Source organism: Cebus imitator, unplaced genomic scaffold (genome assembly GCF_001604975.1).
Source record: "Cebus imitator isolate Cc_AM_T3 unplaced genomic scaffold, Cebus_imitator-1.0 Scaffold472, whole genome shotgun sequence".
In the NCBI taxonomy this organism is placed as follows: domain Eukaryota; kingdom Metazoa; phylum Chordata; class Mammalia; order Primates; family Cebidae; genus Cebus; species Cebus imitator.
In genome coordinates this window covers 350,816-364,033 of record NW_016107787.1, presented here as the reverse complement: position 1 = coordinate 364,033, position 13,218 = coordinate 350,816, and the positions used below count along the sequence as shown (strand labels likewise).

Genomic DNA, 13,218 nt, shown 5'->3' with positions numbered 1-13,218 from the left:
GGGTAAAGGGCTAAAAATCTGAGTCTTGAATGAGGAGGACAGTAGTGACTGGGAGTCAATTCGTCAATGTATTTTTTTTGGTAAACCAAGAATGATTTTGTTATTTAAAACAAACTCTGCCACAGCCAACTTTTATAAGTACATTTCTACCATTTAGATACTACACATTCATTTTTAAGTATTAAGAAAAATGAGGGCTTTTCAATGGAGGTGAAAGACTATCTAGCTTTGAGATAAAGTACCTCTATCTGGCGACACTGGAATAACTAGCCAGTTGTTCTCAGAAAATAACATGTAGGAAAAGCATTTCCAAAAGGCAGAAGTTCATTTCTACAAAATTAATACTTTGTAAACATTAAAAATAAGTACAGAAGAAATATTAAATAAAAGTTTTGCTTTTATTTAAAATAAAATGCATTTATACAGTCTTTGAACCATGGATTATTGGACAATACTGGTAATCCACCCCTCCCTGGCACCCTTTTGGGCTATGTGAGCTAGGAATTTTCTGACTAGCACCAATACAGATTGTAACAGCGCAACAGACTAGAACATGGCCAGTCCAGGCATTAGAGTTAAGGACATTGTGGCAAATCATGATCAAAATGAAGTCATTCTTAATTTAGTAGATATTAAAACTGCATATTAATTATATCTCTTAAAGGCATTTAATTAATGCAGAGATGCTACATGTAAGCCATTTGCTAGTTGTGAGTTTTTAAAAAAACTGTACAATTTTATAAAATTTGTGTTTGTACATTAGTTACACAAAATGCATACTTCATAGAACTTTACTTCATACTGTAATGCAAAGAGTTGCATATTTTAGGCAGACAGTGAGTATGCTGGTGAATACTAAAAGTGTAATACGATATAGTGTAAAAATAAAAACACAAGACAATATACATAACATGCTTATTCAAGGACAAAAACAAATCAAGCACAACAGACTAATAGCATTTTCCTTCAAGGTCAAACGCAATGACATTATTAAATATCAGGCCTCCTGCATGCCTGATCTATTTGGGGGTAGGAGGAGGAAATAAATGGCTACCAGAAGGATATTTTAAAACATGGTATCAAATTAAACATACACTAAAACACATGCATTAGACATGATAAATAGACTTCATATAGGTTAAGCCCTGGATAGCTTGAAAATAGTAGATGGCTTGTTTCTTATAGTTTGGCTAGCTTACATCAGTGATGGTTTGTTCTTGATTTGTCCGCTATTTTTCAGTTTTCAATTCTTGGCTTAAGGAATGTGTGCCAAATTCAAGTTTATTATATCATGATAGATTAATGTTCGTGCTTGTTTAGTGCACATATTAACTGGTCTGGTAAGGCAAAGAAGTTTTCATGATAAAATAATACATTTCAAGCTTACTTTAATTAAGCAGCATATAACGAACAGCTTTTAAAGTTAAATATTGTTATGGCCGTGGAGTTTCATTACACAGTATTTCTATTCACACCCAACCACTGGTAAGTTTGTAGAACATCTCTTCATCTAAACTCTCATTTTGGTCTTTTGCACGTGTTGAGAGAAATATGTAGCCACCAATGAATTCATGAACCACTTTGCAATCTACTTCAGTACAAATGAAGGACAATCGTACTTCATCTGCAAACTCTACGGTGACCTAGAACAAAGACAAGAACCATCAGTGTTGTCCAAAAAGCCAGGTGGCTGGCTCCATACAAAGTGGAGCTTAAAGTGGTACTTAAAGTCTGTCCTACCACAAAATGCTTGTTGATCCTCAATTAGCCTGGTTAAAACCTAAACTAGTAATGCATTAACTCCCAAAGCAGCAGCTAAGTTTATTGCCCTTCCCCTACCCTTTTTAAAGTTTTCATGCTCTGAAAAGGAAGACTAGGAATGCAAAGGTTTTAGGTCAGTCAGTTCTCAAATGGTCTCTGGCGATTCAATTAATGAGAATGCCTCTCTTCAAGTCCTGGAGGAAAACCTACTTCCTGTGTTGTAATATTTGCTTCAGATATTTAAGCTTTAGGTATCATGTTTGAATATTTCAGAAAGATAAGATTCTTTGAAGTGACAAAAATTGATAAAATAAATCCAATATGATCCTAAGCCAAATGACTCATTCGTAAAAGATACAGTAGTTCATTTTAAATGAATGTCCCAAGACTGGGGCAACATGATGTACAGTGGTAAATGTGCCCAGTTTTTAAGCCTAAAGCATCTGAGTCTGAACTGTTACTTTGTGTGTCGTCATAGACAGTGATGGCCCTCTGGCCTGTAAACTGCAGTGTCTTCATTTGTAATGTACGGTAATCCAACTACCTTAAAAGGGCTGTGATGAGGTTTAGAGACAGGCTACTAATGTGAGCCTCTAGTATCATGTCTGACACAGGGTAGGCATTCAACAAATAGTGGCTGCTCTTTCTGAGTAGAGGGGCTTTATCCATTATAGAAAGACAAAAAAGGTAACATGCTAAGCAAATTATTATGTACTTAGAATTTTAGTAACTGGGCTAATTATGAAATAGGCAAATTTAAGTGAGAAATGAACTTTAGGAGGTAGTGGTACAAACATCAGAATTTATAGGACTTTTTCTTAATTTACTAATTTTTATCAGAAGGACTATATTCAAGTAACATTGGTACTAGTTTACCATTTTGATTTCCCAGTTTACATTCCACTGTTTCATGTTGCTAAAACGCCATGTTTTAATTGCATCTCCAGTACTGGCATCCATCCTAATCAGTCTGTTATATGCAATTCCAATCAGTTCTTCTTTTTTACCCCCTTGGAACCTAAAACATTTAAGAAAAGAACACTTAAAAACATGTTGTAGGGGCCGGGCACTATGGCTCACGCCTGTAATCCGAGCACTCTGGGAGGCCGAGGCACGTGGATCACAAGGTCAAAAGCTATTAGGCGGGTGTGGTGGTGCGTGCCTGTAATCCCAGCTACTCGAGAGGCTGAGGTGGAATAATCCCTTGAACCAGGGAGGCAGAGGTTGCAGTGAGCTGAGATCGTGCCACTGCACTCCCGCCTGGCAACAGAGCAAGACTGTGTCTCCAAAAAAAAAAAAAAAAAAAAAAGTTGTGGGGAACATGTTGGACTGCTTTTCTTTAAGTGCTCCCTAACCTTAGACGAGTGCCATTCTTTTTTTTTTCTTAGAGATGGAGTCTTGCTCTGTCGCCCAAGCTGGAGTGCAGTAGTGTCATCTTGGCTCACTGCAGCCTCCACCTCCTGGGTTCAAGCAATTCTCTGCCTCAGCCTCCCAAGTAGCTGGGATTACAGGCACCCGCCAGCACACCTGGTTAAATTTTGTATTTTTAGTAGATATGGGGTTTCACTATGTTGGCCAGGCTGGTCTTGAACTCCTGACCTTGTGATCCACCTGCCTCCTCAAGTGCTGGGATTACAGGCGTGAGCCATGGCACCTGGCGAGAGTGCTATTCTCTTAGTAGCAAAACAAACACATTATCTTGAATTTTTAATGTAGAAATTACAAGCTTACAAAATACATTCTAACAGTCTTTGAATTCTACTGTAATATGAGTTCATGCATTTATATAGGTATGCTCTAAATGTTTAATTTCTAATTACATGACATAGATTAAGCAAAAATGCAGACTAAGTTTACACATAGATGCTTAGAACCACTGACCTTGCAATGAAGTGTGTGATGCCAAATTCAGGTAATGACTGCCAAGCTTGAATAAATCTCATCTTGGCCTCAATTAGACTCATTTGAGCTACATTCTGATGGGCCTCCAAGATTCTCGCTGTTATCTAAACATGATTAAACATCACCTTTACCATTGTATTTTCTCATGGAATAATCATGACAAAAGATCAAAAGACTGAATTACGCAGCCTGCATCCCAAAATCATATTGTAAGAGTTGAAATCAGAAAATATCTGAAGCTATATTAGGAAATTGTAATAATATGTAAAATAATGATTTTTCAAAATAAGTCGTCTTAATTTTAGTTTTCATATATCAAGAAACAAAAAGTACTATAGGAGTACACAATTGCCACACTTGAGACATATTCCAAGTGCAAACACATATGGTACTATTATAGAACAGCACATCCTAATCCACATACACATGAGTTTTAATTAAATTTAGCACTACATCTATCATCAGAACGAATACCTGGAATACCAGTTTCTAGCAGGAATATTTGTTAGCAGCTTAAATGTACTTGGAATCACTGTAATAATTTTTATTTTAAATTTAAACTTCACTACTGGAGTAAATTCTATAAGGGAAGGTTTTGACTATGAATTTTGATTCTTTTTCTTTTTTTGGTAAATATGGAGAACTTACCAAATCTCTTATATAGCCTGGCTGTAGATGGCAATGCGAGGAAAGAAAAAAGAAGCAGAAAGAGAAAAAAAAGGCAATCAGAAAAAACGGCAATGAAGCAAAGAAAAAGTTGCAGTAACCTGCAAACCAAAATTCCAGCCAAAAGTCATGCAAAAAACTACTTTAGGTGGAAACCAAGCAAAGTAAATGCAAGAATGAAAATGAAAATGAGGAAGCAGCAATTACTTTCCATTTAGAACACTGAGAAACACTCCACATTATTTTAGAATGTTAAATGTTACTAAAGAACCTAAGGGTAGAAATTTGTAGGGCGAAAACAAAAAGAGCAAAGATTTCTTTCCCCTACATTGTGTACCCAGTTCTCACTGGTTAGGGTAAAGCCAATTATTTTAGTAGCAAAATAAAAGTATCCAAAAGCCTTTAAAGTCTCCTCAGATTTAGTCAGATAATATGATCCATGCACTGCTTTTCAGAAGTAAGTGCAGTGCCCATCTGTTTCTTTTTTTACACAAGAAAAGCAAACCCCTCAGTTACCATGTGTTTTTTACATCCTTTTTCCTGGAAGGGAAAATAAAGAGATGCCATATACTACATGAGGAATTTCGGCTTTATGGTATTACTCATTTCCATTCAGATGAACATAAATCAACACATAGAATAATTCTTCAAAATTTAAAAATCTAGTTTGAGAGTCGTATTATTTAAAAATACTCATAGCATGTTTAGTTAATATGTGTAACTGTAGGGAATTAAAGTAGGTTAAATATAACAGGTTATTTTCATAGACCCAAAAGAAACCTACAAGTTTATGCCCTAGTAGGGAAGAATATCCTTGTGGCCGGCACATCTTCCCACAGACTCCAGAATGCAACTGGATATAGTTTAATAATTACTGAGCACTATGTCCAGTGTGACTAGTGTGGTGCTGACTCACAGCAGCAACTAAGCTTCTGAGTATCACTACTTCCTAGGTGCCAGGGCAGTAACATCATGGTCACTGCCTTATGGAAACAATTTTTTTTTTTTTAAATTAGTGAGAAAGTGCCTGCGAATTTTTTTTTTTTTTTTTTTTTTTTTTTGAGACAGAGTTTTTTACTCTTGTCACCCAGGCTGGAGTGCAGTAGTGCGATCTTGGCTCACTGCCACCTCCACCTCCCAGGTATAGGTGATTCTCCTACCTCAGCCTCCCAAGTAGCTGGAATTACAGGCATTCACCACCATGCCTGGCTAATTTTTGTATTTTTAGTAGAGATGGGGTTTTGCAATGTTGGCCAGGCTGGTCTCGAACTCCTGAACTCAAGTTATCCGCCTGCCTTGGCTTCTCAAAGTGCTGGGATTACAGGCGTGAGCCACTGTGCCTGGCCAACAATTTGTAAGTCTATGGCAGCAAAGTGTGGTGGCTCATGGCTGTAATCCCAGCACTTTAGGAGGCCAAGGTGGGTGGATCACTTGAGCTCAGGATTTTGAGACCAGCCTGAGCTATGCGAGACACCGCTTCTACAACAAAAAACACAAAAATTAGCCTGGAGTAGCAGTGCATGCCTGTGGTTCTAGCTACTAGGGAGGTAGAGGTGGGCGGACTGCTTGAGCCTGGGCGATGGAGGCTGCAGTGAGCTTGAGCTATGATGGTACCACTGCATACCAGCCTGGGTGACAGAGCGAGACCTGCTTCCACAAAACAAAAAAAACAAAATGCATACTAAAAAACCAACCTATAAGTCTAGTGAGAGAAAGGAGGGTTAAAAATGTACACTTGGTGAGATGGCAACATAAAAGGCAAGGCCAGGATATTTAACCACGGGCCACACACAAACCGTCCTCCTGTCAGTTAAAGATGAGTCCTCATCTTTGTTCTCAGGAGAATTTTCGGTTGACAGTTTCTAGTCAAGAACTGTGATTTTACAGGCTTCTGAGAAAACAAATAGTCGACAGTGAAAACAACGTGTGGCAGCTCTCCTCTGAGCTCTTTGATCTCCTTGATACCTTACTGTGAAATAACATTGGTCAGGTTTGAAATTATTTATTGCCTTTGAAGGCAAATTCACTTTTAGAAGGAAGATTCTGTATAAATAATTTTAAAATGAAATAGAATGAAAAATGAAATTAGCACTTGCTTTACTTTCCCTTTTTAACTTACAATCTACATTCCACAAAGTTCCCCGGGGCAGCATTTCCTCCATTCCTTACCACTCCCACATCATATGACCGCGGGATCAACAGTTTGTAGGCTTATACAACCTCCGAGACTTAAATACTCTGTGATAAAAACTTCTGAATATTTCTACCTAAATGATGTCAGACCCATATAATAAATATTTAAAGTTAAGGAATTAATAAGCATTCTGGGCATTTCGTTGAGCCTTTTTAGTATGTTTTAAAATTATTCCTTAACAAAGATAAAAGCAAAATTAGATAAAAACAAAATATTTATTTTAAAGGTCTTCGTTCCCCCACTCCCAAACTGAAGGCTTTTCCTTTTATGGCATGATGCTGGGTGCAGAGAATACTAGGCCTATCCCAAGTGAAATTCCCCTGTAAAGGACCTTTTATGTTGTACCAAAAACCATTTTCCTAAGTAGCAACCCTTTTATGGTATTAATTTCCAAGGAAAAGAATTCTAAACAGAGTGGACACAAGTGAATTTCAATGAAAATTTACCAAACTGTGTAACTATGTGTAAAATTTTGGTTAGGTTCTGACTAATAATGTTAAGAAAAGATATGGCTGAAAATGTACCCTTCTAAAGTTTCTTTCTAAAGCTGGAAAAGCCAATTTCAACAAGAGTAGTTATTATAGATTTTGTTGGGAAATGCTGGCTGTACTTTATGCCTCACACTTAATTATATAAGGAATAAAATTAAGAAATACAAAGCATTGAGACCCTGCAAGTTGTCTGATAAAAGATTTTTTTTTAAATGACCAATTTAAACTGACTAAAGGTTACTTTATTTCCCACAGGTTGTGTATCCATTATCCAAAATTTCTTGGGACCAGAACTGTTTCTGGGTTTCAGATTTTTTTGGATTTTGGAATATGTGCATTACAATGACCAGTTAAGGATCCCACATCTGAAATCCAAAATGTGCCAGTGAGCCATTTCCTTAGAGAGGCATGTTGGCACTCAAAAAGTTTCAGAATATAGAGGATTTCAGAAGTTCAGGTTAGGGATGTTCTATCTGTATTTTATATTCTAACCACCTGATACAAAATTCAGACTAAAAAGTTTTGTTTAAGAGGGGAAAAACAAAGTTATGTACAAAATTATAAAAATGAGCCAGCAGAAAACAGAAGATGAAGTAAAATGAAGCAAGTACCTGCTTGTTCTTATACTTTTTTAGGTAGCGAGGAGACACTAAACACTCAGGATTGATATCAGTCGTGATCTGCTCTGGTATTAACTGAGGATCTGGGTTTAAATGCTGCATCTTCAGAAAGGAAAGAATGTTCTGAACTTCTAAGTTGTAAGAACTATCCGCCATGGTCTTGCCTTTGGAGGCTAATCTGCAGGCTGCCATCCAGTGCGCATACTGTTTTTCCTGGAGGAAAGAAACACTGATGTGTGCAATGTAGCACAAGGTGGGCCTTTCAAGTATAAAACATAAGGATGACTGGACAACTCATTTAGAAACTCCCAAAAAATGGAAGTGTATTTTTAACTAGAAAACTTACATTGTCACAACGAAGCCAGATTTCATTCATGCCCTCTGCAACTGGAATCAGGAGTTTAATGTTAAATTTTTGGCCTGAAATGTTTACATCTGGGGTAACTTCACATCCTGTAACGAAATTTTTTTAATTATTAAAATGGCTAAATTTACTTTTAAGAAATCTCAAGTCAATATATGCAGCCCTCATTTTGTGGCATCTTAACATGCTGGATTTTGCTGTAATGTTTTACGAACGCATCTCTTGCAGAAGGTAACATACACATTTACTTGGGAAGCTGGTATGAAAATAATTGTATTCAGCATTTTGCTTTGTAGGAGGCTTTACAGAAGGGAGCACAGATTTACTAAACTAGGTGTTAGATGATGGCATAATGGCTGGCATAAACAAGTACTAACAGTACAATACAGGGAAGAGCTCTGCAGTCAGACTGACTTGGGCTCCAGACCTTCGTCATTTTACTAGTAATATTATGGGCCATTTAACTTCTCTAAGTCTGCATTGCCTGACCTTGAACTCTACCTCACAGGGCTGATTTAAGGATAAATAAGACAATACACATGTAAAAGCTTCCTAAAGCTTATTCCAGTTGCCTGCGAATGACATGAAATAAGCACAGTGTCATATGATCACGCAGTAGGCTCGATGAGGAAAATTTTAAACTGTTAGTAGGGCTTGCTTTTCTTCTTTTTTTGAGACCAAGTCTAGCTCTGTCTCTGCTTCCAGGGTTCAAGCAATTCTCCTGTCTCCGCCTCCAGAGTGGCTAGAATTATAGGCACGTGCCATCATGCCCAGCTAATTTTTGTATTTTTAGTAGAGATATGGTTTCACCATGTTGGTCAGGGTGGTCTCAAACTTCTGACCTCAGGTAATCCACTCGCCTTGGCCACCCAAATTGCTGGGATTTTAGGCGTGAGCCACCGCGCCTGGCCCAGGGCTTGCCTTTTCAATTCCTCTTGGCACAGAATGTAAGAAGATGATCACACACACTCCATATCCAGAACAAATGTTAAAATTGTCATTTTCCCCCTTCTACATAAATATTTTAGGTATTAAGTTAAAAGAACCCTTCAGATAAAGGAGAAGCTCTGTTTGTTCTCCCCAAAAGCAACTCCTATCATGAATTTGGTGGATTCCCCACTGCCACTTGTTTTCTTTTTAAAATATTTACTACATATAATTTTCTTCTATCTCCTTTTAAACAGGCTTTAGAATGAAAAGGGTGTGTGTGACAAACTGTTTAACCCGCAAAGTTGAAACGGAGTTGTTTGAAAGTCCACAAAGTACGCTGGTATTAATGCTATACAGACATTTTCAACGCTGCCTATTTCCAATCTTCTCAGACATCCTATAATGCCACTTACTCTCCGGGGAAAACTCCACCTCTTATGTCTCGAAGAAAATGAAAGCCCAGAAGTTAAGTCCATCCATTTCCTGCCACCCTACAAGATATACTTAGCTATCCTTGCTTCTACCCAGTGCAAGAGGTATCCTTCATCCTCCAGCTTTCCTATCCCAGTGGGCTGAGTTCATTACCATCCCAGGAACCCTGCTCCACCACTTAGATCCCCTCTCTCAGACACTAGGTTTCCTTCTTTCTACTGCCACATTTCTGTCAGCATTTAATTTCCTTGAGTCTCTCCCAACTTACACCACAACATACCTTCCTTTTCTGTTACCTCTTTCCCCCTTCCTTGTCATAGATAAGGTTCATTAAAAAGCTTTGTCCTCTCTCTTTTCTCTTTTAAATAGAGACAGGGAGCTGGGCACAGTGGCTCACAACTGTAATCCCAGCGCTTTGGGAGGCCGAGGCAGGCGGATCACAAGGTCAGGGGTTCGAGACCAGCCTGACCAACATGGTGAAACCCGGTCTCTACTTAAAAATACAAAAATTAGCCGGGCACGGTGGTGCACACCTGTAATCCCAGCTACTTGGGAGGCTGAGGCAGGAAAACCGCTTGAAACCAAGGAGGCAGAGGTCGCAGTGAGCCGAGAGTGTGCCACTGCACTCCAACCCGGGTGACAGGGCAAGACTCTGTCTCAAAAAAAAGTAAATAGAGACAGGGTTTCACCATGTTGCCCAGGCTGTTCTCAAACTCCTTGGCTCAAGCAATCTGCCTGCCTCTGCCTCCCAAAATGCTGAGATTGCAGGCATGAGCCACCGTGTCCAGTCATTTTTGTCTCTTACTTCTCAGTGATTGTACAGCTAGTGCTCGACTTACAACCACGGTCGGGACAGCGAACTGGTCGTAACACGATTTGGTCGTAAGTTGAGTAGGCTATATGTACAGTTGAAACGGTGCACGCGGAGATGGTAGTGCTGCCGGAAGCTGGTCCGCACTGTCGTACGCCCAGCTGGGCAACGTTTGCGCTGCCAGACACGGAGCAGTCGTGGCTAGCAACTGTGGTCATAAAGTCGAATGGTCGTAAGTTGCATAGGTGGTAAGTCGATCAATACCTGTACTTTGGTTCCATACTCAATAAAACCACTGAAATCTACTTAACTTGTTCTTATCAAGGTCACTAACTAGACACTATGGCTAGACACTATGTTGGCTTAACTACCTTACTTTACTATAGCATTGGACACTATTGATGATCTGTCCTTTAAAACAACTTTGATCTTAGCTTTCATCACAGCTCATTGCCATAGTCTTCCTATGCGATTTTTTGCTTCCTTTGCGAGCTCTCCTCCTCCTAACCTGCCCTGTCTCTTAAGCATGAGTGATCTGCACGGTTTTGTTCTTAGTCTTGTTTTCTCACAGTATAGACAACCACTCCAATGGCCGCACGTATTATCATTAATGCTAACTGCTACCGTATCATTATCGATAGCAAATGTCTCTCTCCACTAATCCAATGTCTACAGGTTATCTGTAAATAGATACCCCACAGACACCTAAAATTCAAAATATCCCCAAATTAAACGAATCTTTCCCCCCAAACCCCCCTCACTCTTCTACATTCCTATCTCAATATCATACTATCCACGCAATTGCACAAGTCAGAAAAATGACCCTATTTTAACCTCCTCCCAAATAATCACTCAGTCTATTGACCAAACTTCCTCAGTATCTATTCAATCTGCCCGTTTTCTCATCCCATGTTGATTACCGTCATCTGGATTACTATCATCTCTCCAAAATTACTGCTCTGCACCATAAGTGGTATAAATATGGGTCTTGCCATTTTTGTGTTAATATTCTTTCAGTGACATGTCACTGCTGCCAGTTCAAAAAACAATCTCCTTATCATTTTTATCATCTAATGTCTGCCAGTTTCTTCTGTGACATCTCTCATGTTAGCAGGAATCAGATTAAATAGCTACTAAGTGTCATCCTTCCCCTTAAATGCTATATTCCAGCAGCGCAAAACTCTCTACAGTTGCTGGTGTGTTTCTCTAGGCTTTTTTGTTTTTGTGACAGGTCTTGCTATCTTGCTATGTTGCCCAGGTTGGTCTTGAACTCCTGGGCTCAAGTGATCCTCCCACCTCAGCCTCCTGAGTAGCTGGGTTTACAGGCATGTGCCACTGTGCCTGGCTCTCCACTCCCTGTGAAGTCTCTCCATCCTCACTGAAGATTAAGTTATAGAGAACACTCACCCCTTGCTCCTTTCTTTACTTTCCAAAGTACTGTTTATTACCCAAATTGTAATTCTTTATCTCCCCAACAGGCATGAAACCGTCTTGAGGATTGGGACTGCAGGTGGCTCTTCCTTTTATCTTCAGTTCCCAGTACGGTTTGTGGCACAGGAGTTCAATTAGTATTAGCTGAAATGAATTTTTAAAACCTTTGCACTTTAGATCTCTATGAAGCCTTGGCATCCAGTCCAACACTGTCATTTCTCAGAAGAAGATACTAAGGCCCAGATGTGCTATCTTTCCAAAATTATAGGTCTAAACCACGTGTAGTGGTATACACCTGCAGTATCAGCTACTCGGGAGGCTGAGGTGGGAGGATCACTTGAGCCCAGGAGCTGGAGATGAACACGTGCAGCACAGTCTCAAAAAATCAAACAACGAAAGTCATAGGGCTTGATTAGCAGAAAAGCAGAATCCAGGCCATTTTATCCTTGGTCAAGGTATCCGTGTGGTGCGTGTGATGATCAGCGTGATGAGTACTTGGAGAGGACTTGGGAGCAGTGGGATGAAAACTGAGAAGAGCTTATAAATGGATTAATTCCATGCCAGGACTTGACCTCTTAGTTATACAGGAAGAAGGTTAAGATGTAATGGGGACAGTGAGAACAGGGTCTAGAAGACAGATCTAGTCTCCAAGTCAATAGTGAATCATTTAAGCTGGTCCTGGGTAGCTCAAGAGGGAAGCAAGAGAAGGCTGCAGTGGATCCTGAGAGCAACAAACAATGACAGGGACCCAAACGTGAAATGCTCATGACCGAGAGAGGAAGGCAGTGACCCTAATCAAAGAGTTTCAGGTCAATTACAGAATTCTAACATGTGGGAACAGTAATTCTCTACCCAGGACTGAGGTTTTCTGTTTTAAAATTTGTATAACTTTAAAAGCAACAGTTCAAGTGACTACTAGGCAGAGCTCAGGGTATAGAGTTCAACACTGTGTTGAAATACACTAAATACATCTTTTGTACAACATACAGTTACACACTGCATAACAGCATTTCGGTCAACAATAGACGGCATATACGACAGCAACAGTGCCCTCCTAAGACTATAATGGAGTTGAAAAATTCCTACTGCCTAGTGACACTGTAGCTGTCGTAATATCATAGTTCACATCTGTGTAAACAAACCTACTCTGCTGCCAGTCGTAGAAAGCTGTAGCATGTACAATTACGAACAGTACATAATACTTGATAAACGACTACGCTACTGGTTTATGTATTTACTATTCTTTGTCGTCATTTTACAATGTACTTGTATTTATATAAAAAAAGTTAATTGCAAAACAGCCTTAAACATCTCCAGGGGGGATTCCAGAAGAAGGCATTGTTACCAGAGGAAATGACAGCTCCATGCTTGTTACTGCCCCTAAAGACCTTCCAGTTAAACAGGATGTGGAGGTGAAAGACAGTGATACTGATGATCCTGACCTCGTGCAGGCCTAGGCTGATGTGTGTGCCTGTGATTTAAACTAACAAAAAGTTAAAAAAATCTAAATACAGCGGCCGGGCGCGGTGGCTCAAGCCTGTAATCCCAGCACTTTGGGAGGCCGAGGTGGGTGGATCACGAGGTCAAGAGATCGAGACCATCCTGGTCAACACGGT

General features: G+C 39.5%; 1 protein-coding gene across 6 annotated transcripts in view; it reads right to left on the bottom strand.

Moving 5' to 3' along the window:
* Positions 1–377: 377 nt before the first annotated feature.
* The window catches only part of FERMT2 (fermitin family member 2), a 140,454-nt gene continuing 127,613 nt past the window's right edge, over positions 378–13,218 (bottom strand). For 3 of the 6 annotated variants that reach the window (XM_037732767.1, XM_037732768.1, XM_017512393.2), the window contains 6 exons: positions 7,981–8,087; positions 7,626–7,847; positions 4,312–4,332; positions 3,643–3,767; positions 2,638–2,779; positions 722–1,643 (listed from right to left, as the gene is read on the bottom strand). In XM_037732767.1, coding sequence (XP_037588695.1) covers positions 1,470–1,643; positions 2,638–2,779; positions 3,643–3,767; positions 4,312–4,332; positions 7,626–7,847; positions 7,981–8,087 — 791 coding nt within the window. In that variant the 3' untranslated portion in view covers positions 722–1,469. Of the gene's footprint in view, positions 1,644–2,637; positions 2,780–3,642; positions 3,768–4,311; positions 4,333–7,625; positions 7,848–7,980; positions 8,088–13,218 lie in introns of all 6 variants that reach the window. The other 3 variants (XM_017512392.2, XM_017512394.2, XM_017512390.2) reach the window with 2 other exon arrangements.